The 25,758-nt window shown below is 42.4% G+C and overlaps 1 protein-coding gene across 2 annotated transcripts; it reads left to right on the top strand.

The window, feature by feature from the left end:
• Positions 1 to 2,479: 2,479 nt before the first annotated feature.
• Positions 2,480 to 24,798, top strand: LOC147122145 (calreticulin-like). 2 transcript variants are annotated; one of them, XM_085982915.1, is made up of 9 exons: positions 2,481 to 2,742; positions 10,891 to 10,992; positions 12,201 to 12,404; positions 16,313 to 16,407; positions 19,550 to 19,759; positions 21,335 to 21,448; positions 22,627 to 22,770; positions 23,370 to 23,462; positions 24,377 to 24,798. In XM_085982915.1, exons 1-9 carry the CDS (start codon positions 2,655 to 2,657, stop codon positions 24,515 to 24,517), a joined length of 1,191 nt encoding a protein of 396 aa, XP_085839041.1. In that variant the 5' UTR covers positions 2,481 to 2,654; the 3' UTR covers positions 24,518 to 24,798. The 2 variants fall into 2 exon arrangements, with proteins under 2 accessions (XP_085839042.1, XP_085839041.1); XM_085982916.1 differs by lacking the exon at positions 22,627 to 22,770 and having other exon boundaries at positions 2,480 to 2,742.
• The last annotated feature ends 960 nt before the right edge of the window (positions 24,799 to 25,758 follow it).

Raw genomic sequence — 25,758 nt, 5'->3', positions numbered from 1 at the left:
TACCCATAGCAACACCTTTGATTTGGAGGAAATGAGTGGAATCAAAGGAGAAGTTGTTCAATGTGAGAACAAGTTCAGCCAGGCGGAGGAGGGTGGTGGTGGATGGGGACTGGTTGGGCCTCTGTTCAAGGAAGAAGCAGAGCGCCCTCAGGCCATCCTGGTGGGGGATGGAGGTGTAGAGGGATGTTGAGCACAAAAATCTAAGCTGACACACCAGTGCAGTGCTGAGGGAGTTCTGCACTGTTGGAGCTGCCGTCTTTCAGATAAGATGTTAAACTGAGGCCCTGTCTGCTCTCTCAAGTGGACGTAAAAGATCCCATTGCACTATTTCAAAGAAGAGCAGGGAAGTTATCCCAGTGTCCTGGCTAATATCTATCCCTCAATCAACATAGCAAAACAGATTATCTGGTCATTATCACATTGCAGTTTGTGGGAGCTTGCTGTGCACAATTGGCTGCTGTGTTTCCTATATTAAAACAGTAACTACACTTCAAAAAGTATTTCATTGGGTGTAAAGTGGTTTGGGATGTCCTGATGTTGTGAAAGGCGCTATATAGAAACATAGAAACATAGCAGGAGCAGGCCATTCGGCCCCTCGAGCCTGCTCCACCATTCAATGAGATCATGGCTGATCATCCAAATTCAGTATCCTGTCCCTGCCTTCTCCCCATGTCCCTTGATCCCTTTAGCTTTAAGAAATATATCTAACTCCTTCTTGAATATATTTAATGAATTGGCCTCAACTGCCTTCTGTGGTAGAGAGTTCCACAGGTTCACCACTCTCTGGGTGAAGAAATTCCTCCTCATCTCTGTCCTAAATGGCTTACCCATTATCCTTAGGCTGTGACCCCTGGTTCTGGACTCCCCGGCCATTGGGAACACCCTTCCTGCATTTAGTCTGTCTAGTCCTGTTAGAATTTTATAAGTTTCAATGAGATCTCCTCTCATTCTTCTAAACTCCAGCGAGTATAAGCCCAATCGACCCAATCTCTCCTCATACGTCATTCCTGCCATCCCAGGTATCAGTCTGGTGAATCTTCGCTGCACTCCCTCCATGGCAAGAACATCCTTCCTCAGATAAGGCGACCAAAACTGTACACAATACTCAAGATGTGGTCTCACCAAGGCCCTGTACAACTGCAGCAAGACATCCTTGTTCCTGTACTCAAACCCTCTCGCTTCGAATGCCAACATACCATTTGCCTTCTTAACCGCCTGCTGCACCTGCATGCTTACCTTCAGCGACTGGTGCACAAGGACACCCAGGTCTCGTTGCACTTCCCCTTCTCCCAATCTATTGCCATTCAGATAATAATCTGCCTTCCTGTTTTTGCCACCAAAGTGAATAACCTTGCATTTATCCACATTATACTGCATCTGCCATGCATCTGCCCAATCACCCAACCTGTCCAAATCATACTGGAGTTTCTCGGCATCCTCCTCACAGCACACACGCCCACCTAGCTTTGTGTCATTTGCAAACTTGGAGATATTACATCTAGTTCCCTTGTCTCGATCATTAATATATATTGTGAATAGCTGGGTTCCTAGGACCAATCCCTGAGGTACCCCACTAGTCACTGCCTGCCACTCGGAAAAAGACCCTTTTATTCCAACTCTTTGCTTCCTGTCTGCCAACCAGTTCTCTATCGAAGTCAGTACCTCGCCCCCAATCCCATGTGCCTTAACTTTGCACGCTAATCTCTTATGCGGGACTTTATTGAAAATCTTCTGAAAGTCCAAATACACCACATCCACTGGTTCTCCCTTATCTATTTTACCAGTTACATCCTCAAAAAATATAAATGCAAGTCCTTCTTTCGATGCATATGCAGAGATACAAAGATTTCCCAGAGACTGCAATTGTTTACCTTTGCCACAGAAGGAAGTGTGCTACCCACTTTCCTCAGATAAGGCTTGTTATGTGCCCTGTCAGAAAAGTATAAGATCGCAATCTGAGGAATGAGACTTGCAACTAATGCAGGAGAGCTAAGTGGGCTATCTGACTATGTGGGACATCACAGCCAAGTCTCATTCAGCACCCATAAAGTCATCAGGAGCTGGAGCCCAGGCTTGACTCAGCGGTGCTGTCGTCAATCGCAGCAGTCCTCCGATTGCCCCGGGATGAAATCTGCTACCGCGACACAGGAATTGATCCTGGTACACTGCTGATCTGTGGATCAATGACATCGTGACTTTACATCTAAGCCATTGGGGTGTGGAGTGGGGATATTTGACCAAATTCTTTTGCTTTTATAACTTATTATCTGGGCTTTCGTATATTTATTTGATGGCTTTTTTAAAAACTAATTTCATGTAGTGGCAAAGGAGAAAGGTTACTTTATTGTTTGTAAATGTCATATCCTTCTCCCGGTGCAGGGTCCTTGTGTGAATCTGGCCGTTACTTCACAGAGCCCGCCCACCGCGTGGGCTCTCGCCATTGGCTGCTGGCCGGTCCGCCGTCACGTGACATTGTCCACCCAATGGCGTGTGGTCATTTGGCCGGCGGGCAGCAATTTTGTTGTCGGGGGGGGCAAACGGCAGGTTTGTGTCATTATCAGAGACAGAGTTAGTGAAGAATAAACCATTAACCGACGCCGAGTAACGACTGGAAAAAAAAACCCACCCCAAAACAACCCAATAACAGTGGTGACATGAAGGTAGCAGTGATGCTGCTGGTCGCCTTGGCCGCCCAATCGCTGGCGGATCCCCTGGTTTACCTGAAGGAAGAGTTCGCGGATGGTAAGGGGCAGAGTTGGTGCTTCAGGGCACAGGTGGGAGGCGGTGACCGGTAGCAGCAGCTGCTGGCAGGGACACGGGTTTATTCATTGGTCTCCAGTCAGTATGTGGGGCGGGGTTAATGATAATAAGTAGTTACCGCTAATTATTCACGCCTGTCCTGAGTTTATTTTAAATCCAGTTATTCTCTTGACGTTTGTATTCTTGGGGTTTAACTTTGCCGGCGATAGATTTTGAATCTTAGTTATTTAACACCCCCCCCCCCCCCCCCTCCAGACCCCTCACACAAATTAATGGTTGAATTCCCTGGAATTTTTAAGGTTAAGGAGTGTTTTGATCGAAGTTTTCAAGATATTAAGGGGAACTGACCTGGTGGATATTTTCGCTGGTTGGGGAGTTTAGGACTAGAGGGCATAGTCTAAAAATTAGAGCCAGACCTTTCAGGAGTGAAGTTAGAAAACCTTTCTACATATAAAGGGTGGTAGAAGTTTGGAACTCTCTTCATCAAATGGCAGTTGGTGCTAGATCAATTGTTAATTTTTGTGGTATCTTGAGGTGGCCATAGATGGAGACAGACACAGGTTAACTCCGTAACATGGTTTAATCAACACTTGCACATAAAAGCTTCTGCCATGTGGCAGCAAAAACAAAGAGTACAACCAGTACAGATCAGACTTAACTCAGGAGCCCAATTGCCACAGCACCACCTGGTGGATCAGGTTACTCATAACCTCCCAGGTTACTGCACTCCTCCTCCCTTAAGATTGCCATATGCAATTCTTAAACAATAACCCTTACTAGGTACTACGTTTTAATTAACCAGTATGCTCTAACCATGGTTAACCCCTGACTAATTTAACAGGTTTGTATAAGTCTTTCTGGTTGCTTGCGAATCCTTTGTGAACGTCTTAATTCCACTTGTGGTGGATTCTCAGATGCACTCGCACTTGAGATTGGAGTAGTCTCTGATGTTGGTTTTACTCTGTCCCGCTGTGGCCTGGCAGTACCAGTGTCCACTGGCACCTTATAAGCCGTGCTGGGTCCTGGAACAACCTCCTCGACTGCCCTTTGTTCCATCTGAGGCAGTTCCCCCTGCTGCCGGCTGAAAAGCTGATCAACATGCCGACGAACCCCTCGACCATCCCCTAGTAACTCGGAGTATGACACAGGTCCTGTAATGTCCTGGATTAGCCCTGGTATCCATTTAGCTCCATAGCCGAAGTTCCGGGTGTACACAGAGTCCCCTATGGCGAAATGGTGAGCTTTAGTATGTTTGTCATGGTACGCTTTTTGGTTTGTTTGTTTTGTCTCAACCTTGCTTTTGAGATCTGGGTGTATCAGGTCTAATGTGCACCGCAACTTTCTCCCCATCAACTCAGCCGGAGAAAGCCCCGTGGTAGCTTGGGGTGTTATACGATAACTAAACAAGGCTCTATTGAGCTTGGTCTCCAGGGTGTCACCTGAGCTCTTCCTCATGAGCTCCTTAAAAGTCTGCACGGCTCGCTCGGCTAACCCATTTGAGGCTGGGTGATATGGAGCCGAGGTGACATGTGTGATTCCATTCCTTACCATGAATTCTTTGCTCCCTTCACTAACAAAACACTGTGCATTGTCGGATACAATCATTTCTGGAATACCATGCGTACTGAAGCTGTTCCTGAGACAATTCAGTGTGGCATCAGTCGTTGCAGAGCTCACTGGATGAACGTCGATCCATTTTGAGTGAGCGTCTACCAGCACCAAAAACATTTTGCCCCTAAAAGGTCCCGCATAGTCTATGTGAATTCTCCTCCAGGGTTTGCTGGGCCACTCCCAAGGATGGAGTGGTGCCCCGGCAGGTGCTTTCCTCTGTTCCTGACATATAGTGCATGACTTTACCTTTGACTCAATTTCAGCATCCAAGTTAGGCCACCACAGGTAGCTCCTAGCCAGTCCTTTCATTCTAGTCATTCCTGGGTGCGATTGATGCAACTGTTCCATCAAAGTAGAGCGTCCCCACTCTGGGACTATGATGCGTGCTCCCCATAGCACACATCCATCTTGGACACTGAGCTCGTGCTGTCTCTGTCTGTACGGCGCGAACTCCGGTCCCTCACAGTGATCTGGCCAGCCTTTCAACACATACTCACGGACCCTTGACAGAACGGGGTCCTTGGCTGTCCAGCCCTGGATTTGCGCTGAAGTCATCAGGGGACTGATCTCCTGATCCAGCATCAGGACGTGCTCCTCAGGGGAAGTACTGCGAGGAGATTTTGAGAGGGGCAGGCGGCTGAGAGCATCCGCGTTCCCGTTTTCCTTGCCGGCTCTGTACGTGATCACATAGTCATAGGCTCTTAGTATTACTGCCCATCTCATTATTCTCTATGATGCCATTTGAGGCACCGCTTTCATCTCATTCAGTAAGCTAATAAGAGGCTTGTGGTCAGTACTGATTACAAACTTCCTCCCATATATGTACTTATGGAATTTCTTTACTCCAAATATAATGGCCAACCCCCTTTATCAAGCTGTGAATAGTTCTTTTCCGCAGCTGTGAGCGTGCGTGAAACAAACCCGATGGGCCTTTCCGCTCCATCTGGCATGCGGTGGGCCAACACTGCCCCCACTCCACAGGGTGATGCGTCGCAGGACATTATCAGCTCCTCCTTCTCATCATAATGCACTAACACCCTGCTGGACTGAAGTAGCTCCTTTGACTGCTGAAACGCTTTCGCTTGCTCTGGCCCCCAACGCCATGGCTCCTCCTTTCTCAGCAGTTTGTGCAGGGGTGCCAGCAGCATCGATAAGTTTGGAAGAAACCGGTTATAATAATTCAGGAGCCCTAGATAGGCTTTCAGTTCAGTCACTGAGGTGGGTGCCGGTGCATCCTGCACTGCCCGCACTTTCCCTGGTAATGGATGGAGGCCTGTGGCATCCACCTGATGTCCCAGGAATGTAACTTCCTTCTCCATGAAACTACACTTACTCCGTTTCAGGCGTAGCCCCGCCTCTTCCAGCCGCTGTAGCACTTTGTCCAGTGATCCTGATCGTCACTTCCTGTTAGCAGAATATCATCTAAGTACACGGCCACCTTTGGAATGCCCTGCAGAATGCCCTCCATAGTCCGTTGGAATATTGCTGGGCTAGAACTGACACCAAATGGTAACCTGGCATACGGTGCGTGTTCACCGTGACAAACTTTTTTGATTCTTCATCTAGCAATATCTGCTGATACGCATGACTCATGTCCAGTTTGCTGAATCTTTGTCCCCCAGCGAGCGATGTTAACATGTCCTCCATTCTCGGAATGGGGTACTGTTCCAGTGATGATACTCTGTTCACTGTTAACTTATAGTCACCACACACCCTTACGTTACCGTCGGGCTTCAATACCGGGACTATTGGTGCCGCCCAGTCTGAAAATTTTACTGTTTCTATTACTTTGTCCTTTAGCAGACGATCTAGTTCCGCCTCCACCTTGGTTTTCATTGCAAAAGGTACTGACCTTGGTTTAAAGAAACGAGGCGTGGCATCACTGGCTACATGAATCTTGGCTGTGGCTCCCCTTAAGGTGCCCAGTTCGTCCTTGAACACTAACTCATGCTTCATCAGCACTTCTTGCAGTGCCTCTGTACAGTCCTCCATTTTATTCATTGCCTGCCAGTCCACACTCAACTCACTGATCCACCCTCGCCCTAACAGGTTTGGCCCTGACCCTGCTACCACTACCACCGTAAGCTCTTTGGTGACTCCTTTGTGTTCCACTTGTATTTCAGCCGCCCCCAAAATGTCCACCTTCTGTCCTGTGTAGGTTTTGAGACTAATGGGGCATGTACCTAGCTCTGGTACTTTTGCTTCCCCCCATAGCTTGGCATACTCAGTCTGCGACATTATGGTTACACTACATCCGGTGTCAATCTCAAACTTTACTTGACCTCCGTTCACTATCAAATACTGAGTGAGAGGGGGTACGTTGGGCCTTGAAGTGTCTATACTGTATATAGTGAAAACCTCCTCACTAGACTCTTCCTCTTGTATGTAATTTGCCCGCTTTGTGTACTTCTCCCTCCCCCCTTAGCATGCTTTGCCCCTTTAGCACTGCTTCTCTCACTCACTGCCCTTTTACAGACTTTCTTTAAGTGCCCTATTTTTCCACAATTGTGGCACTTTGCCTTTGCAAACCTGCAGTCCTTTGCATAATGGCTCGTCCCGCCACATCGGTAGCAATCCCCAACCCCGACTGGTGGACTTTTCGCGCCAGCTTCCATCTTGAAAACAGCTCCTCCCACTGGTTTACTCCATTTCTCCTTGCTCACACTGTTTAAGTCCTTAATGTCCTTGTTAGCCGTCTCCATGGCTTGTGCTTTTTTAAGTGCCGTCTCAAACGTTAATCCTTCTGACAGCAACCTTTGCTGTATACTGTCGTCGTTAACTCCGCATACTAGTCTGTCCCTTAACATGACTGTGAGTGCATTTCCAAAATTACAGTCCTGTGCGAGCTTCCGAAGCTCCTCCACATACTCAGTAACGCTTTCTTCCGGCCTCCTAATCCTCGAATTGAATTTCCATCTCTGTACTATTTCACTAGGTTTCGGATTGAAATGATTCTTTAGTAGACTCACCAACTCGTCAAAAGATTTTTCTCCTGGCCGCTCCGGGCTCAGCAGATTCCTCATCCGTGTATAGGTTTGCGCTCCCACACAACTCAGTAAAATGGCCCTTTTCTTTTCAGCACTGTCCACCTCGTTTGCCATAAAGAAATGGCCCAGTATTTCACAATACTCCTCCCAAGACTGCGACTTGCTGTCAAAAGGTGCCACGGAGCCTACCGTTCCTGCCATCCTTGGAGTCCGGTCACTTCAGCCAAAAAATCAAACTCCGTTTCGACTCCCGCGGCCTAGCCTCGTGCTTTTCCGACTAGTTTGCTAACCAACCCGAGCACCTCTTCCGAATACTCCCTAACTATGACTGATCCACCAAAACTTTTCCGTTCTTTATTCTCGTCGCCATATGTGGTATCTTGAGGTGGCAGACACAGGTTAACTCCGTAACATGGTTTAATCAACACTTGCACATACATAAAAGCTTCTGCCATGAGGCAGCAAAAACAAAGAGTACAACCAGTACAGATCAGACTTAACTCAGGAGCCCAATTGCCACAGCACCACCTGGTGGATCAGGTTACACATAACCTCCCAGGTTACTACAATTTTAAATCTGAGACTGATAGATTTTTTGTTCACCAAAGGTATTAAGGGATATGGGCCTAAGGTGGGTATATGGAGTTGGATCACAGATCAGCCATGATCTCATTGAATAGTGGAACAGGCTTGAGGGGCTAAATGGTTTATCTGGATCAGTGGTTCTCAAACTTTTTTGGTTGAAGGACCTCTTCAAATAGATTAGCAATCACAGACCCCCATCTAAGTTATAATACTATATAATACTCATAATCAATGTTCCCTGTAATTTATTTTTTGTGCGTGGGCACTTTAACTGGCTGCGTGGCCTATTCAATTTTTCGCGTATGAGCTTTTCTTTACATTGAAAAGCTGGTGAGAGGCGTTTCACCGGGACCTCCAGCCTTTAAGTGAACAGATATTTCCTTATAGATATCGGTGAGATAGGTGTGCCTGCAGAGTCTGTCTGTCCTTGGTGTGATGTTTGACAATTTATTTAAAGCTCCGCCTGCTGTTCACTTTCCTACTTGTTACATGAATTTTACGTACCGTCCTAAAAACTACTCCTGATCTATGAATTTTAATTACAAACCTTTTTTTAAGTATAATTTGAAATCAGCAAAATACTCAATTTTAATTCAATACTAAAAAGCTAAAGCAGTGAAAATAAAAAGAGCTCAAGACAAAAAAAGACCCCCCAAAACATACAGTGCTCGAGTGATTGGGATCTACTGCTTCACACCCATTTGCTGACATCCACATCAAAGCAGTAACAGGATTTCGGCTCGATTTGGCCCAGCGGATGTTTCAACTCGCCAACATTAATGATGCAAGATCATCCCACATAACTGGTTCAGGAACATTTTGTGCAACAAATATCACATTATTTTGCGGACTGCCTGGAAAGTCCCTATGGACCCCAGTTTGAGAACCACTGATCTAGGTGACTTGAAAGTACGTGGATGCTTCTGCATTTCCAGAATCTTCCTGTCCATATTGTGTATATGGACTTCCAAAAGGGGGTTGACAAAATACCACATAATAGACTTGTTAGCAAAATTAAAGCCCATAGCGTAGGACAGTGGCAGTGTGGATACAAAATTGGCTGAGGCACAGAGGGAAGTATACAGTGGTGTTCCCCAGGAGTCGGTATTAGGATCACTGCTCTTTTTGATATCTATTAATGACCTGGACTTGGATATATAGGGCATAATTTCAAAGTATGCAGATGACATGAAACTCAGAAATGTAGTAAACAATGAGGAGGATAGTAACACTGCAGGAGGACATAGAGAGACTGGTGAAATGAATAGACACGGGCAGATGAAATCTAACGCAGAGAAGTATGAGGTGACACATTTTGGTAAGAAGAATGAGGAGAGGCAATATAAACTCAATGGTACAATTTTAAAGGGGGTGCAGGAACAGAGAGACCTGGGGGTGTATGTACACAAACCTTTGAAGGTGACAGGTCAAGTTGAGAAGGCTGTTAAAGAAGCATATGGTATACCTGGCTTTATTAATAGACCAAGAGAGTATAAAAGCAAGGAAGTTATGCTAAACCTTTATAAAACACTGGTTAGGCCTTAGCTGGAGTATTGTGTTCAATTCTGGGCACCACATTTTGGGGAAAAATGTTACGGCCTTGGAGAGTGTGCAGAAGAGATTTAGTAGAATGGTACAAGGATGAGGGACTTCAGTTATATGGAGAGACTGGAGAAGCTGAGGTTGTTTTCCTTAGAGCAGAGAAGGTTAAGAGGATATTTGATAGAGGTGTTCAAAATCATGACTGGTTTTTATAGAGTAAATAAGGAGAAAATGTTTCCAGTGGCAGAAGAGTCAGTAACCAGAGGACACAGATTGAAGGTAATTGGCAAAAGAACCAGAGGCGACATGGGGAAACTTTTTTTTTTACATAGCAAGGTGTTATGATCTGGAATGCACTGTCTGAGAGGGTGGTGGAGGTAGATTTAATAGTTAACATTCAGAAGAGAACTGGATAAATACTTGAAGGGAAAAAATTACAGGACTATGGGGAAAAAGAGCAAAGAAGTGGGATTAATTGGATAGGACTACCAAAGAGCTGGCACAGGCACGATGGGCCAAATGGCCTCCTTCTGTGCTGTATCATTCTGTGATTTCTTATTTTGTATATTCCACCCTGCCCCCCACTCAACACTAGTACTACAATGTTAATGGATGGCGTTTGAAGTTATTAATGGGTAATGCAAGGAAAAGGACTGCAGATTTTATGGTAGATTAGATCAAAAGGTCTCTGCTGGGTGTGTTGTGTCGGTGGGTTAAGAAATAAACTATATTACTAGACTTTTAAAACAAATTTGAGAAGTATATAGTTTCTAACAGTGGAATTGTCCAAAGGTGGACAAATGCAGATCTGAATTTCACCTGAGCATCATGATCTGTCCAGTTATGGCCACTTTAACAGCCTATTTATTATGATGTGGAGATGCCGGTGTTGGACTGGGGTGGACAAATGTAAGAAGTCACACAACACCAGGTTATAGTCCAACAGCTTTAAAGCTGTTGGACTATAACCTGGCCTATTTATTATAGTATAGCAAAATGGATATTTAGTTTAGTAGATGAAACTTCTAATCTTTGAATAGTACCTGATTTTAAAATGAAATTGCTACTAAAATGAGTCAGTTTAAGGGTTACAGCACAGGTTATTACTTTCTAAAAGGACAGAGAGCGACCAATGTCAAATAGTCTAGTTGCAACACTAAAGTATTAGGTTGTCTGGAGAACCAGAATTAAAACAGTCTTCACTCTTGGGCCAATTGAACTGTTCTTACTGCAAATCCAGTTTTGTCCATCAGGTGGATTGGAACATCAGAAAAGGAAATGTATTATAGTGTCTAGTTTTAACTTGTAACAACTGTTGTCCAGTTTCAGAGCTTTTATCTAGATCATGCAATAATAAATGTATCACAAAGCTTCTTAAAGACCATTTCCAAATTTTTCTTTTCAGATGCTTGGGAAAGCAGATGGATAGAATCAAACCACATGTCTGACTATGGTAAATTCATACTCCATGCTGGAAATTTTTATGGAGATTCTGAGAAGGACAAAGGTAAACAATGAAAATAGAATAAGAAAAAGTGAATGTCCATGAACTCATCTCCCTGATCTGTCCATAGATTTCCTCTTCCATTCCCCTCCCCGCAATGAGGGTGTATGTAGTACAATCCTACTTGTGCAACAATCCTTTTATTAAATCTTTGGTCTCTAACCATATTGACTCTGTCTGTAGCTCTCCTTTCCTCGCCAATATTGCCACTTTTCCCCCTTCCTAAAAATATTATAACCCACTTTATTTTTGTTCATATTTAATGCTACTCCTTTTCCCTTGATATTTTACTCAAGTTAACATCTTGTTCCGTTACCTCTTTTCTTGCTTATAACTGGTCGATTTGATTTTTCCTCCTGTACTTCCTTTATTCCTTCTGCATGTTATTCATTTCTTTTTATTTGTATAGCAATCTCATCTATTTCCAATTGCTCCACTTGCTCTTTCTAATTTCTTTTATTTCCCTTGCCCCTTTCCTTCCTCGTTTAAATGACTCTTTACTTCCCTGTTTATTAATTTTGCCAGTTCATCAGCTCCCTTCCTATTCAGATGTAGTGCATCCTTGCAGAATAGCTCCATTTCCCCCAGAACTGGTGCCAGTGTACCACAAAACAGAAATCTTCTTCCCGGTATCACTCTTTTAGCCACATGTTGCGTTCCCTAATCTTCCATCCTTCCCTATTCTAGCACGTGATGGGGGAAGTAATCCAGAGTATTCTGCTTCAAAGCCTGCTTCCTAAATTCCTTCTGCAGAATTTCAGGCCTTTCCTATATCTTTATCTTCCACATGGTCCACATTGGCTGTTCTCCCTCTCCTATAACCTTTTCCAGCCCTTCTGAAATGTCTCTTACCCTAACACCTGGGAGGCAACAACTTGTCCAGGATCTGAAATATATTCAATTTTTCAACAGTGACATCCAGCACAAAAATTCCTACACAAAAACTTTTTTTTTAAAGAAAAAATAACAACTGCCCTAGTTCTGTGCCTCTGGCCTTCATTTAGGAGTTAGTTTATATGGCTGACTTGTGTGCAGTCACATGACCTGTTTGTTTCCTGCCTTCTCATGTGCTCCCTCAGGGATTAAGGTCAATCAACAAAACCCAGTGCGGCAGTGTCTTGGAGTGGCTATTCGATTTAGAAGTCCTTGGAGTAAATTTTGGGTCTGCTCGCCAAAGGATCTGAAAATATATACTTTATTTCTCTTCTTAGGAATCCAGACAAGTCAGGATGCCAAGTTCTACGCAAGATCAATTAGATTTGAACAATTCAACAATGAAGGACAAACTCTAGTCATACAGTTCACTGTAAAACATGAACAAAATATTGACTGTGGTGGAGGATACATTAAGCTCTTTCCTGTTGATCTGAACCAACACGATATGTATGGAGATTCTCCTTATTATATAATGTTCGGTAAGAAGTGACATTAACTTTTTTTTAGTTAATATTGTTGATTTCTTGTGCTTAAAATTAGGGCAGACAGTGCTGGGGAGCCAAGATGCTTCTACTTTTTAGCATCCAGCGTCTGCATCAAGTGCTCCCAGAACAACTTTAGCACATGTGGAAGCAGAGTAAAATTCTCTTCCCTGACCCAACAATGTGGTTGAGCACCTCCTCGTTCTTTATTTTCCATAGCAGTGAACTCCATTTCCTGCCTTCCCACTTCACATGTGGTGCACGTAAAAGTTAAGGTCAATAGACAAAACTCGCCCCAATGTAGCAGGTGTCTTGGAGTCGCTAAGTTTGTATGGTCTGGTCTCAAAAAGACCTTAAGATGTATAAAAAATAACAACAGAAAATGCTGGAAAAACTCAGCAGGCCAGGCAACATCCGTGGAGAGAGACAGAGTCAACGTTTCAGGTCGAAACCCTTCCACAGAACTGAGGAAAAAAAGGCAGGAAATGAATCAGATTAAAAGGCAGTTTGGGGGCTGGGAAATGGGGGAGGGGGTGAAAGAAGAGACATTAAGAGATGTTCAAGGTGAGACGAGATAGTAATAGGACCGGTAAAGAAACAGACAATGGCTCTAGATGAAGTGTGAAATGCGCCGGCAGAGTGAGAGACAGCTGCCATGTGGGAGAGAGAGAGAAACAAGGAAAAGGCACAAACCAAAAGTGTGGATAAAAAATATAAAAATATATGATAGGGGCCGAGGTTATGATCTGAAATTGTTGAACTCGATATTGAGTCCGGAAGGCTGTAAAGTGCCTAATCGGAAGATGAGGTGCTGAGCTTCCGTGGAACAATGCAAGAGGCCGAGGATGGTGAGGTCGGAGTGGGAATGGAATGGTGAATTGAAATGACAGGTGACCGGAAGCTCGGGGTCACCCTTATGGACTAAACAGAGGTGTTCCGCAAAGCGGTCGCCCAATCTGCGTTTGGTCTCCCCAATTTCAGATCATAACCTCGGCCCCTATTATATATTTTTATATTTTTATCCACACTTTTAGTTTGTGCCTTTTCCTTGTTTCTTTCTCTCTCCCACATGACAGCTGTCTTTCACTCTGCCGGCGCATTTCACACTTCATCTAGAGCCATTGTCTGTTTCTTTACCGGTCCTATTACTATCTCGTCTCACCTTGAACATCTCTTAATGTCTCTTCTTTCAACCCCTCCCCCATTTCCCAGCCCCCAAACTGCCTTTTAATCTGTTTCATTTCCTGCCTTTTTTTCTCAGTTCTGTGGAAGGGTTTCGACCCGAAACGTTGACTCTGTTTCTCTCTCCACGGATGTTGCCTGGCCTGCTGAGTTTTTCCAGAGTTTTCTGTTGTTTCGGATTTCCAGCATCCGCAGTATTTTGCTATCCTTAAGATATATACTTAATTTCTCTTCTCGGGATTTCAGACCAGGCAAGATTAGTGGTATTACAAAGTATTTACAGCATAGAAAGAGGCCATTCGGCCCAACAGGTTCAAGCTGGTGTTTATGCTCCACACGAGCCTCCTCCCACCTTTCTTCATCTAACCCCATCAACATATCAAATACATCACTTTATAGCAGCAGCAACTGCCGCCCCACTGTGCGTCACAGACGCAAGACAATGTCTCCCTCAGAATCAATGCACCACCCATGTGAAAAACAATCTGTGATTGGTAACCGGGAAACTCTGCTGCAGGAATACACTGGAGGACGAGGTGGCACAACATGAAGAAAAACTTGCACTTGCAAACAACAAATCAACGAGTGATGTCTTCTGTATCCCTATCTTATGATTTTCCCTGAACATATATACTTTTTAAAAAACTGAAACCCGGATGATTTTTTAAAAATTCATCAGGAATATAAATGTGCTTTATTAAGATGCATCAACTGCACAGGACAGGCACATCCTATGAAGTTTTGAATGGTAATACCTTGGTTACTTATGCAATAATCTGTCAATGTGGAATATGCAAGGTAATAAGCATCTTATATCCTTTTTCATTAGATGCCAAAAGTAAGTTATGAAAAATGTTATGACTGGACTTGGGTTCACTGGAATCTAGGTTGAAGCTGCCCATTCATTCCATTTGGGATCCTTACATTTGGTAGAGAGGAGACTTCGATGAGTGAATTAAATTTGAATCCAACTCCCAGAGTAGAAAGGACAGATTACTAATCCACTGCATCTTTCAGTTTCCCTTCTGTTTTCCTGAATTTAAAACAAATCTTCACTTTCAACAACAGTTCACAACCCACTTTTGAAAGTTCTGTAGCTGTGTATAAACACTTTGTGCATTTAAAATGCTTATCTTTGTTTCCAAAGGAAAGTAAAATTCGAGGGTACAAGTACACTTCTGTAAAGGTTATTATTTTTACAAGTTGGAGAGTTTCAATTTGCTGTCTGCCCAAAAGGCAAGCCCCTGATGGTATGGTTGCTCCCTTGCCTGCGATTAGTTTGTAGTATCATTGGACCATAGAGTTAGAATCATACAGCACAGAAGGAGGTCATTCGGCCCATCGTGCCTGTGCCAGCTCTTTGAAACAGCTATCCAATTAGTCCCACTCCCCCACTCTTTTCCCTGTCTTTAAAATTGTACCATTTAGTATGTCACTTGATCTACCTTAAGTTCACCAAGCATGAGTGAAATTATGGAAATAGATTAGGTACCCTTCATCAGATCATTCCCTTTTAGGGAAGGTGAATGAGAAGAAAGAGGAAGAAAGGATTTTTTTAAGAGCAGGTTGGAAAATAGTACATGAGATTTTTTCACTACATTCAATTTTGTGTTTATCTAACTTAACCAAATCTGAGTCCATTTAGTTTAGAGAAGTTTGGTGGTGAGCGTTTATTGGTATTTTTATGATATTGGCCTTCTCTAAGACTTGGGCCTGGAATTTCCTGTGGCGGCTTAATCCAAAAGTTACGCTAACAATGTATGCAAAATTCACGCCCAATTTGCTGATGGTAATTGGTGCCAACATTTTCTGCCAATCATGAAGATATGCCAGAATGTTAAAAACAACGTAAACAATCAGGGCACAACTCGCATCCTGCATTCCTCCTTTAAGTATGAATTTCAAGTTTGATGCCATACAACCATCATTTATGCACATTAGGCAATTGCAATCATGGAAGCTTTTCAGTTTTTAATGCAACTCATTCTGGTGCATTAAAAACCCATTCCAAGAAGGAGAAAATACAATGCACATCCCTGAGGAGGAAACAAAAACCATAAATTTGATTTTGGGTCTTACTGCGCCTAAAAGTTTGGACTTAAATTTACACCCATTTTGGACCAATGTAATTGCAGGAAATTTGAAGGTACCACTTTCTACCATGGAGGGGTAGCGCCATAATAATGAGTTTTGATGTGCCCATGCGAAGATCTTTGTGAACCGGCATAAAATATTGGGGAAATTCGGGTGTATTATAAGTACGTCGGTCATGTACCTGTGCCTGAATTTCCTCGATCTATTACACTGGAAATTGGTTTTATGCCAAGATTGCACATGCCTTTGGGTGCAAATTCACAGGAAATCCTGGGCCTTGATCTTTGTCAACTCTTAACGTGTTCAGAGTTATTGTATAGAACTGTAATAAGTTAGTGTGCTGAAAAAATTATAATTTATCCTCCCAAACGGAAAGTTCTGTTAATGTTACTTAATGAACTAAACAGAGGGCTACAATGTGGTCCATGTTAAACTATCTTGGGAATTCAGGGTAGATGCCCAGTCTTTGGAAGCTGTTAATGGAGCAGATTTTTCTGTTGATCTTTTCCACAGTTCCAGTAAGGGCAATGGTAATGTTTAAATTAATAAAATTACCAGCCATACTTCTAAAGGTTTATAATTTGCTTAAGAACTCAATAGTAAACTCGTAATGTCATTACATTCCTCAGGTCCAGATATTTGTGGACCAGGAACCAAAAAAGTTCATGTGATCTTCAACTACAAAGGAAAAAATCACTTGATTAAGAAAGATATTAGATGCAAGGTAATTATTTTTCTCAAACTACGTTGAGCTTTGAGTTTTATAACACTTCTGATCTCGTTAGCTAACTGGTAAAATTAAATATGTAGAATGTATTGGGGGTGAAATGCATCTTTGGCATTAACGCAAAATGAATGATAGTGAATTGTCAGCCCGTTTGACACTCTGTCCGATTTGCATTTTCCATTGAATTCAGTGGGAAAGAAAATCGGGTGGCGTGTAAAACAAACAGACTGTCGATTCGCTACCACCAGTACAAATTTGACCCCCGTTGTGTTTTGCACAATTAGTGACTCAAGTGACTTGAGCCTTGTATTAGTGTGTTATTAATCAATTCGGGTTTTTTTTGTTTAACCGTTAACTTAAAATTGTGTGCTGAGATAGCTTCATATTGTAGGGTGAAGGTGTGTCAAAAATTGAATTTTTTTTTTGATTTTTGTTTAATATATAAATTGCAGTTTTAAATATCACAGCTTAAAATGAAGATTAAAAGTAAGCATATTTGTTTGTAGACAAGATATTTTGGCACACTAATATTTTGATTGATAAATTGTTAAGGATCATGTCCAGAAGAACATTTCTGTAATCCCAGTTGGAGGATAGCTGCTTGTTTCTAACTAGGAAAATCAATTATGTTTAAAAATATTGAAATCATCAAACTGTCCAAACCCAGAAGTCCTCTGTCAGACTGTATTTTGAAACAAGTGTTTGTTCTTTACTAATATTAAATTAATATTTTGGTTTCTCTTACCATGGTTGATAAACTTATGCTCATGTATTTCCTACAATGACTCTTCTGTTTTTGTTGAGAAAGAAGAAAGACAGACTTGCATTTATATAGCACCTTTCACGACCACTGGACGTCTCAAAGTGCTTTACAGCCAATTAAGTACTTTTGGAGTGTAGTCACTGTTGAGAAACAAGATTGCTTATTCGGAGAGTACTTCAGCTCCAGTGTCGCCCTGTTTCTAGCCTTCCACCACTGTACTGGACTGTTCAGTAACTTGCATATACTGTTATTGCTCAGTAATTCTTATAAACCTGCTTAATAATTTAGCCTGTTATTAAAAAGTGTCTGCCATGCTGATGTTGAGAGATGCTTCTCCAAAAAAAGATGGGTGAGTCACTTCACATTGCCCTTGTGCAGATCCCAGCAATTAATGCATCAGTGGTATATACTTTGGATCAATTTGCTCACCACCCTTTGACAGGAAATGTAGACCTAAAAGGGAGGGACTAGGATTTATTTTTGTTGACCAGAATAACTTTAGCTTTAAAACTGTTCTCAAGTTTGAGCATTTTTGCTATTTAAATATTTGGTAAATTATTTGCTTCTAAAATAACTTGGTATATGCAGATTTTTCTTGCAGTGCACTTCTACGTTCATGTTTGCAACTGGTATGGTTATAGTTTCTATTATGTAAGTGGGAGCCAGGTGACAGTGTCTTGGCATACTGTCTTCCATATCTGGGTTTGAATTTAGTCCAGACCAATAGGGTGAATTCAACCCTGCTGGCTAAAAGGGGGTTCTGTGTAAAACTAGATTTGGCCAAATTGCTACCCAATTGCAATTCAATAGAAGCCCACTGCTCTAAACTTGTAGTCTCTCTTGGGCAAAACAATAGCTACATTGGGGAAAAGGAAAATCTATTCTGGTAGAGTAGATGGTGCTCTTCTGAGATAGGGGAGAGAAGGAGCTTTGCTTGAAATTGACGATGCTCTATCTGATCAAGGAGTGCTTGGTGCTGATTCCAAATCGCCAGATGTAACAGTATTCCATTCCTGATCCTTCATTTTGAGCATAAAAGTCAATAAAGGAACAGAATTGATTTGCACAGAGAAGCTCTACTTGCCTTTTTAAGATGTCTCCAGAAATCTGGGTACACTAACAGTAGTTGTTTTTGTATCTTCACATTCTTGCCTTGGAGAACTGTGTGAAGCAGTGGAAGGATTTGCAGGCTGATAAACAGTCTGACAGGACGTGATGCGAATGCTGCTTTCATGGGCGTAACCATCTTTATACGAGTCAATGGGGTGGTTAGTCCTATATGGCAGGAGGGTGTTATGGGCTCCCACGACCCATACAATGAGGGGGACTATCCACATCCACCAGAAGCGAGTATCCTTCTGGTTGTCAACCCAGAATTCAGAGCTGGAGCTTCGATCTCCACATACCGGGATTGTCTGGGACAAGGTTCACACCCTGCACCTTCTGACTCGGGGGAAGGAATTGCTACCACTAAGCCAAAGGTTTGCTCTGCTAACAGTGGTAATATCAGTAAATGAAAGGAAACATTGGCCCAGATATTCCGATCCCTACGGGTGTGTACGCGCTGTGTACCCACCCGTAGGGACATCGGAAATGTCGGATTCAGGCATGCGCAGCGCATGTGCTGAAAACCGTCATTTCTGATCTGTTAAGAATGGTCTTCACAGATCCTCCTGGCTGCCCTAGAGAGGGGCCTCTGCGGGCGGAGAGTTCCGCTTTCTGGAGACCCTCCGCCCGCAGAAAACACTTACAATTCTCATACCTGGTAAAACCAGGCGTAAGGCCTGCTTTTACCACAATAAGAGTTGAACAAAGAAAAAGAGAATTTTTTTCCACTGATTTATCATTTAAAAATACTTTAAAAAAGGTAAGTTTATTTTTAGCCCCGTAAAAAACTTTAATTATTTTTTTCAAAAATTTAAATTTTTGTTTAAAATATTTAATTTATTGTAATTTCAAGTCATTTTAAAAATGTGTTTTAAAAAATTTTTATTTAAAGTTTGACTGTTTTTGGGGTGATCTCCATTCATATATTTGACAGGTGTTCCAGTCAAGTGTATGAAGGGAGATTCCCTTCTGTGATTGGCTCCCCATGGCCCACGTGATCCCAGGGACGCTGCAAACTACATGCGCCCCTGGGATACATGGGCCCTGCACACTTGGAGTTTGGAGAGGCCCAGGAGCCCTCAGGTAAATTTGTAGATTTTTCCAGATCGCAGGCCTCCGCACGCGGGAGGCCTGCGATCGGAAAATACGGGCCTATATGTCTGGTTGCCTTTGGATTTGCTTGAGTTGAGCTGATTATTTTGCAGTGGGGAGGTGGGGTTTGTTCATTGAAGAAGTCATGTCTTTTTTGAATTGAAATAACATTCTTAGGACGATGAGTACACGCATCTCTACACCCTAATACTTAATTCTGATAACACTTATGAAGTGAAGATTGATAACAAAAAAGCTGAATCTGGGACTCTGGAGGATGATTGGAACCTGCTGCCTGCTAAAACAACTAAGAACCCAAATGCTAAGAAACCTGAAGACTGGGACGATCGAGAGAAGATTAATGACCCTGATGATGTAAAACCAGAAGTAAGTGGGCATCACTAATTCCGAAAACTTTAAATAATTTAAAATTAGTGGCAAATTTTTAGTAATTGTATAAATTTAACAGCATTCTATTGAGTGGACCATTCAAATTGTGAATGCTACAACTGAGTTGTACTAAGGTTTCTCTAGGGACTGAACTTACAAGTTATGGATGGGCTGTGTGAGCAAGGACAGGACAATTTAATGAACCACTCGAGCCTGTCCACTTCCTGTCATCTCTATAGTAATGTGATTCTTTGTTCCACCTTTCAAAGTGGCTCTTGGTAACTTCCCAGCACCAAATGCAGTTTTAGATGTTACATCTGGCAATGCCTCGATTTTAAAATTTTCATCCTTGTTTTCAAATCCCTCCATGGCAAGGCCTTCCCTATCTTTGTAACCTCCTCCAGCCCTACAACCCCCTGAGATATCTGCGCTCTTCTAATTCTGGCATCCCCGATTTCCTTTGCTCCACCAATGGTGTCCGTGCCTTCAGCCGTCTAGTCCCTAAGCTCTGGGATTCCATCCCTAAACCTCTCTTCCTCTTTACCTCTCTCCTTTTTAAGTCGCTCCTTAAAACCTACCTCTTTGACTAAGCTTTTGGTCACCTATCCTAATGTCTTTTTAAGTGGCTCGGCGTCAAATTTTGTCTGATATGCTCCTGTGAGGCGCTTGGGACGTTAAAGGCGCTATATAAATGTAAGTTGTTGTTGGTTCTTTGTCCACATTTATTGTCTAATTGTGCCAGAGCTGAGGGGATGCATTTTCTTCAGTGTGTGTTAAATGGAGCCAGTCCTGGGGTTTACACTGCTAAATCTGGCTCCTTTAACCATGTGGTAGACTTGTATACCTAGTCATTTTATGGGTGTGTCCAGTTTTGGACCCCTTACATGGTGATATAAAGGCCCTGGAGAAAGTTCAGAAGTGGGCCACTAGATTGACACCTAGCTTAAAAGCCTATAGGTGTGGAGATTTTTACTTTAGAAAAACATAGACTTTTAGGGGATTTGATTTGTAGTATTTAAAAATAATGGAACTAGACTGTATCTGTGGATAGACTATTTGAATTAAATAGGTTGAGGAGAACCAGGGGACATGCATAAATCACATTAGCATAGAGCAAGGTTCGAGATCAGGAAGCTCTGTTTGCAGAGGGTCATTGGTTTCTGGAACAAGATGCTGGCTTGTGCAGTGAGTGCATATTTGCTGCAAGCTTTCAAAGGGGAGCTGAAAGAGTTCCTGGTTGAGGCTGATATTACTGATCACAGATAGTTAACAGTAGCAAGCCATATAATATTTGTTGATGGAGGGGTGCAGCTACAAAACCATTGTGGGCAGTGAGTGGCAAATATCCACTTCTGAAAAATGGTGATAATGAAATGTATTACCGGGAGGGAGCTAATTGAGAAATGCTTTGTAATCGAACAAAGGAAACAGGGATTTTGTTTATGTCTAAAATCCTTGTGCTCTGGAGGGCACTTTCAGAAAGTAGGGATACATTTTATTATTTTTTTTCCTTCTTTCCTATTTGCCCCCACCTCTTCCACCCCCACCCCCCACCGCCAAAAAAAAATTGAGGACTGGGACAAGCCAGAAAACATTCCAGATCCTGATGCCAAGAAACCAGATGACTGGGAAGATGAGATGGATGGTGAATGGGAGCCTCCTATGATTCGGAATCCAGAGTACAAGGTGAACATTGGAAATGTTGCGATTTATTTTTCATGGTGTACGATTCTTTCATGTTATACTATCTCTAAATTACTTCATTTTTGATAACTTGTTTTCCAGTTTAAGATGCATGTGTCACCAACAATTGAAACATTGCACAGAGAGAAATTGGCTGTTAACACAATCCTAGACCATAAAAGTATGGTGGTGTTTTCCAGGGAAATGGATTCATAACTGTATTAGTGAAGCTATGAAACATTTATCCCAGAAAGTCCACAAATGTAGACAGGGATGTATGAACTAAAAGGATAAAAGTGTATTCCTGTGGCAAGTTGAATGTATCTTTACCAACCCCATAACACTTACCAGAGAGTAAAATAGGTAATTTTGAAGGCCTCCAGGTTCACGGAGTTATCCGATCTCAGCTAGGCCGCAGTAGACGTGCTGTAGTTGGCTTGGTGCCCCACCCCTTTTTTTGCCAGATGTATGTATGTATGTATTGATGCTAAACAAGATCAAGATTGTTGTGATGATCTTGTGGTACCTTAATTCACAGTCTGGGCTTGTGCATGAAAAATGACCATTTGAATACGGCACCGGGGGCAACTGTTTGCTATGGAGCCAACAGGAAACAGCATCGTAAGAGAGGGAGGAGGACATCTGAGATGCTGGGAGAGTAGAAAATGCATTTAGAGCATCCTCTAGAGGAAGTCCATCTCTGAGCAAATGCTGCTCTTCTAACTCCATTTGGTGCAATTTGGGAGTCAGGCTTAATTAGCAGATGCTAATTAGCTTCCCAGAAAAATTCCAGCAATCTACTGTTTTCAGTAGAACAGCATGCATTGAGAAATTTGATTACTGTTTTTTTTCTATACATATATTTGTATATGCTGTTCTAACCTTGGAGCCGGCTGACTGGTGGGATTGCTTGATAATTGTTGATCAGTTAGCTGACTGGTTTTGCAACAATATATTGTCCAGCAAAATCTTTTTCCTTCTCAAAGAATCTGTTAAGGCGAGTGCTACCAGGTTTTTCTTTCTCGCTCTGCCTTTTGGATAAATATTCAGTTTGTTTGCAAACGATGCAGCACAATGCATTAATTGGAAATAATTTATTTTGTTGCAATTTGTACCTGCTGCAATTGTCTTAATGACCAAATGAACTTCAGAATAATAAAAATAAAAATTCTTATGCTCAGGGTGAATGGCAATCTCGTCAGATTAACAACCCTAACTTCAAAAGAAATTGGGTCCATCCAGAAATTGATAATCCCGAATACACACCAGATGCCAACTTGTACAAGTATGATAACATTGGTGTTCTTGGTCTTGATCTGTGGCAGGTATGTGCGATAAGAATCAAGGTACAGGTAGACTATCCTTTATCCGAACTTCCGAAAACCGAAACCCTCTAAAAACCGAAGGTTTTTTCGTTCAGCGTAAGTCGTGCGCACGACATGACCAGAGTGGCGCACGACTTACGCTGAGCAGAGCAGAGGGTCACTGAGTTCCCTCCTGGGTAGGAGATTGCAGGCCGAGCCGGGCAGTTGTGAAGGAGGTATACCGGGAGAGTGAACCCAACAATACAGCGGCCTGTCCGATATTCTTTTCTCCCCGCCGCCCCCTCCCACCCGACCGCCGACCCCCACCCTTTCGGATAAGGGATAGTGTATCCTTTATCCGCACTTCCGAAAACCGAAATCCTCTGAAAACCGAAAGTGTTTTCGTTCAGCGTAAGTCGTGCGCACGACCCCGACCCCCACCCCCGACAAATTTCCCAGTCTTATAAAATACCTTCTGAAATCCGAAATTTTCCGAAAACCGAAACACGGCTGGTCCCGAGGTTTTCGGATAAAGGATAGTCTACCTGTACTGTATTTTATTGAAGTGAACCAACTAGAAATTATACGTTGTACTTTTTCTAACCTTTTGTCTGTCATAGGTGAAATCTGGTACAATCTTTGACAACTTCCTCATAACAAATGATTTGAAATATGCAGAGGAATACGGCGATCAAACATGGGGAATAACCAAGGTAGCTGATTTATTGTATTTTTAAAAATCTGTTGCCAGTGCCTGATTGCCATCAAAAACAACAACAGCTTGCATTTACATAGCGCCTTTAACATTGTAAAACATCCCAAGGTACTTCACAGAAGCATAATTGGATAAAAATTGACACCGAGTCAAAGAAGGAGACAGAGGAAGGAGAAGTGGAGAGATTTTAGGCAGGGAATTCGAGAGCTTAGGGCCTAAAGGCATGGCCACCAATGGTGGGGCAAAGGAAGTTGGGGATGCACAAGAAGGCAGAATTGGAGTAATGCCGAATTCTTGGAAGGTTGTAGGGTTGGAGGATGTAGCATAATTATAACCCAGTATGATACTGGTACATAATGCTAATATGCTTCAGGTCAGATGCCATAATAAACATATATGGCCATGGTTCCATGTCACATCACCTCAATCCCTCAGCCTACACTGAGTAAGCCTTGCTGAAAATGTGATGAAAATATATTAACACATCTGAGTTGAAAGCTATAATTCAAGCAGATTAGATGATAAATCGCTGAACCCTTCAGTTTAACGTTAACTCAATTGCAGCATCTCCTGTTGCACTAATTCTTGACATCATTGTTTTAGCTGTTGTGTCTTACATATGTAAGGTGTTCATCACAGGACATAAGTTTGAATTTGTTGTACACTGTCCAGTACCATCCAGTCAACAGCCATTTTTAAACATCAAAGCATCTTTAGATTAATTGTGCAGGCAGACTCCTCCACTGTCCGATTTTTTTTTTCCAGCCTCCTGAACTTTGTGTGTGTGTGTGTGTGTTAAACTTGTAAACAGTGAAGCTGCATTGATTTTCTTTCATTATAACTAACATTTGTTTTAAAATGACATAATGCAAAGTGTTTTACAAGATAACACATTTAGCTGTTTCATAATAGGTTGCTGAGAAGAAAATGAAAGAAAAACAGGAAGAACAGAAGAAACAAAAAGAGGAAAAAACTAAAAAGGAAGAGGAAGAAGAAAAACAGGAAGAACAAGTAAAAGACGTGGAGATGGATACAGATAAAGATGAATTGTAAATCTTTAAATCGTTTTGAATGTTTAGCTAGACAGTTTGTCTACATTTAGAATGCTCATCCTGTTCCAAAAGGGTATCTCCAACAATTGCACTGTTGTACCTTCATAAACAAAATGTGTCTTAAAGATGGAAGGGTAGCGTTAATCTTTTAAAAATATATTTTGTACTATAATATTTGTGGGGATGGTGGAATTTAACCTTTTGCAGCAAATGCAATACCAAAAGATCTGGAACTTGTGATGTACAGTGTTAAATAAACCAGAGTTTTGATTTAAGATGTAATTTGGTATTAACTTGTGGTTATTGGACAGATTTTCAGAAGTTCATTGGAAAAGATAGTCCCTTTGTGGTCAATTGGCCGATGCAATACCTGTCAAAAGTGTTAACTTTGCTATTGCATTGCTGGCCAGTATGAAACTGACCCTAACGGTCCATAAAGTTCTAGGTTTGTCTGCACTGAGTTTGTACTCTCGGTAGAGGTGCTAGTATTGGGCTAGGGGCTAGAGAGTCAAATTAACAAGAACTGCTCATCAGCACTATCGAACCCCTACTAGAAAGTGTATGTTTTCAGGTGAAGACCAAATTTGGCTTTGCTGTGATGCTTCTTGTGGTTGAATAGTGTGATGCTGTACTAGGCTCATACATGAAAAAAACCACTTGGGCAAAGTAGCTGGTGTCTGCAGTACAGTACCCCAGCATGAGTTAGCACCTTCAGATTAGAATTTAACAAAAAAAACTTGCAATAAATTTGTTACCTTAGGCTTCCCCCCTTCCCCTGATGGCTGAGTTTACGCAGTGAATAGGTGAGCCATGTAGGCAAGTTATGTTCATACTCTTGCTGTACGGCAGTACTCTTGCTGTATGGCAATACTTTGCTAGAAGTCCACGTGTAAACATCAGATGAGGACAGGATTGACCTTCGTTGTGATGCCCCTGTGGTGAAATAGCCTAACATTTGCTGTTGAGTATTATACATGAATGTAGGAGAAATGCCCTAAGTATTGCCTTAAATGTGTCCTCAAAATGGAGTCAGTGGTTAGACTGAATGCTATGAAAGGAAAGGGCTAATGCTAACTAAACCTTGGAGGCTCATACAAATAAAACTTTCCTTACCAAGTCAAGCCATCAAGATCACATGCTTGGAGAAGATGTTTTATTTTCATTTACGGGATGTGAGCATCGCTGGCAAGGTCAGCATTTATTGCCCTTGAGAAGGTGGTAGTGAGCTGCCTTCTTGAATGC

Source organism: Somniosus microcephalus, chromosome 3, assembly GCF_052327205.1.
Source record: "Somniosus microcephalus isolate GS21.2 chromosome 3, FLI_Smic_1.0, whole genome shotgun sequence".
NCBI classification, from domain to species: Eukaryota; Metazoa; Chordata; class Chondrichthyes; order Squaliformes; family Somniosidae; genus Somniosus; species Somniosus microcephalus.
Note: the sequence above shows the minus strand (reverse complement) of the source record. Positions and strands in the feature narration are given on the sequence as shown.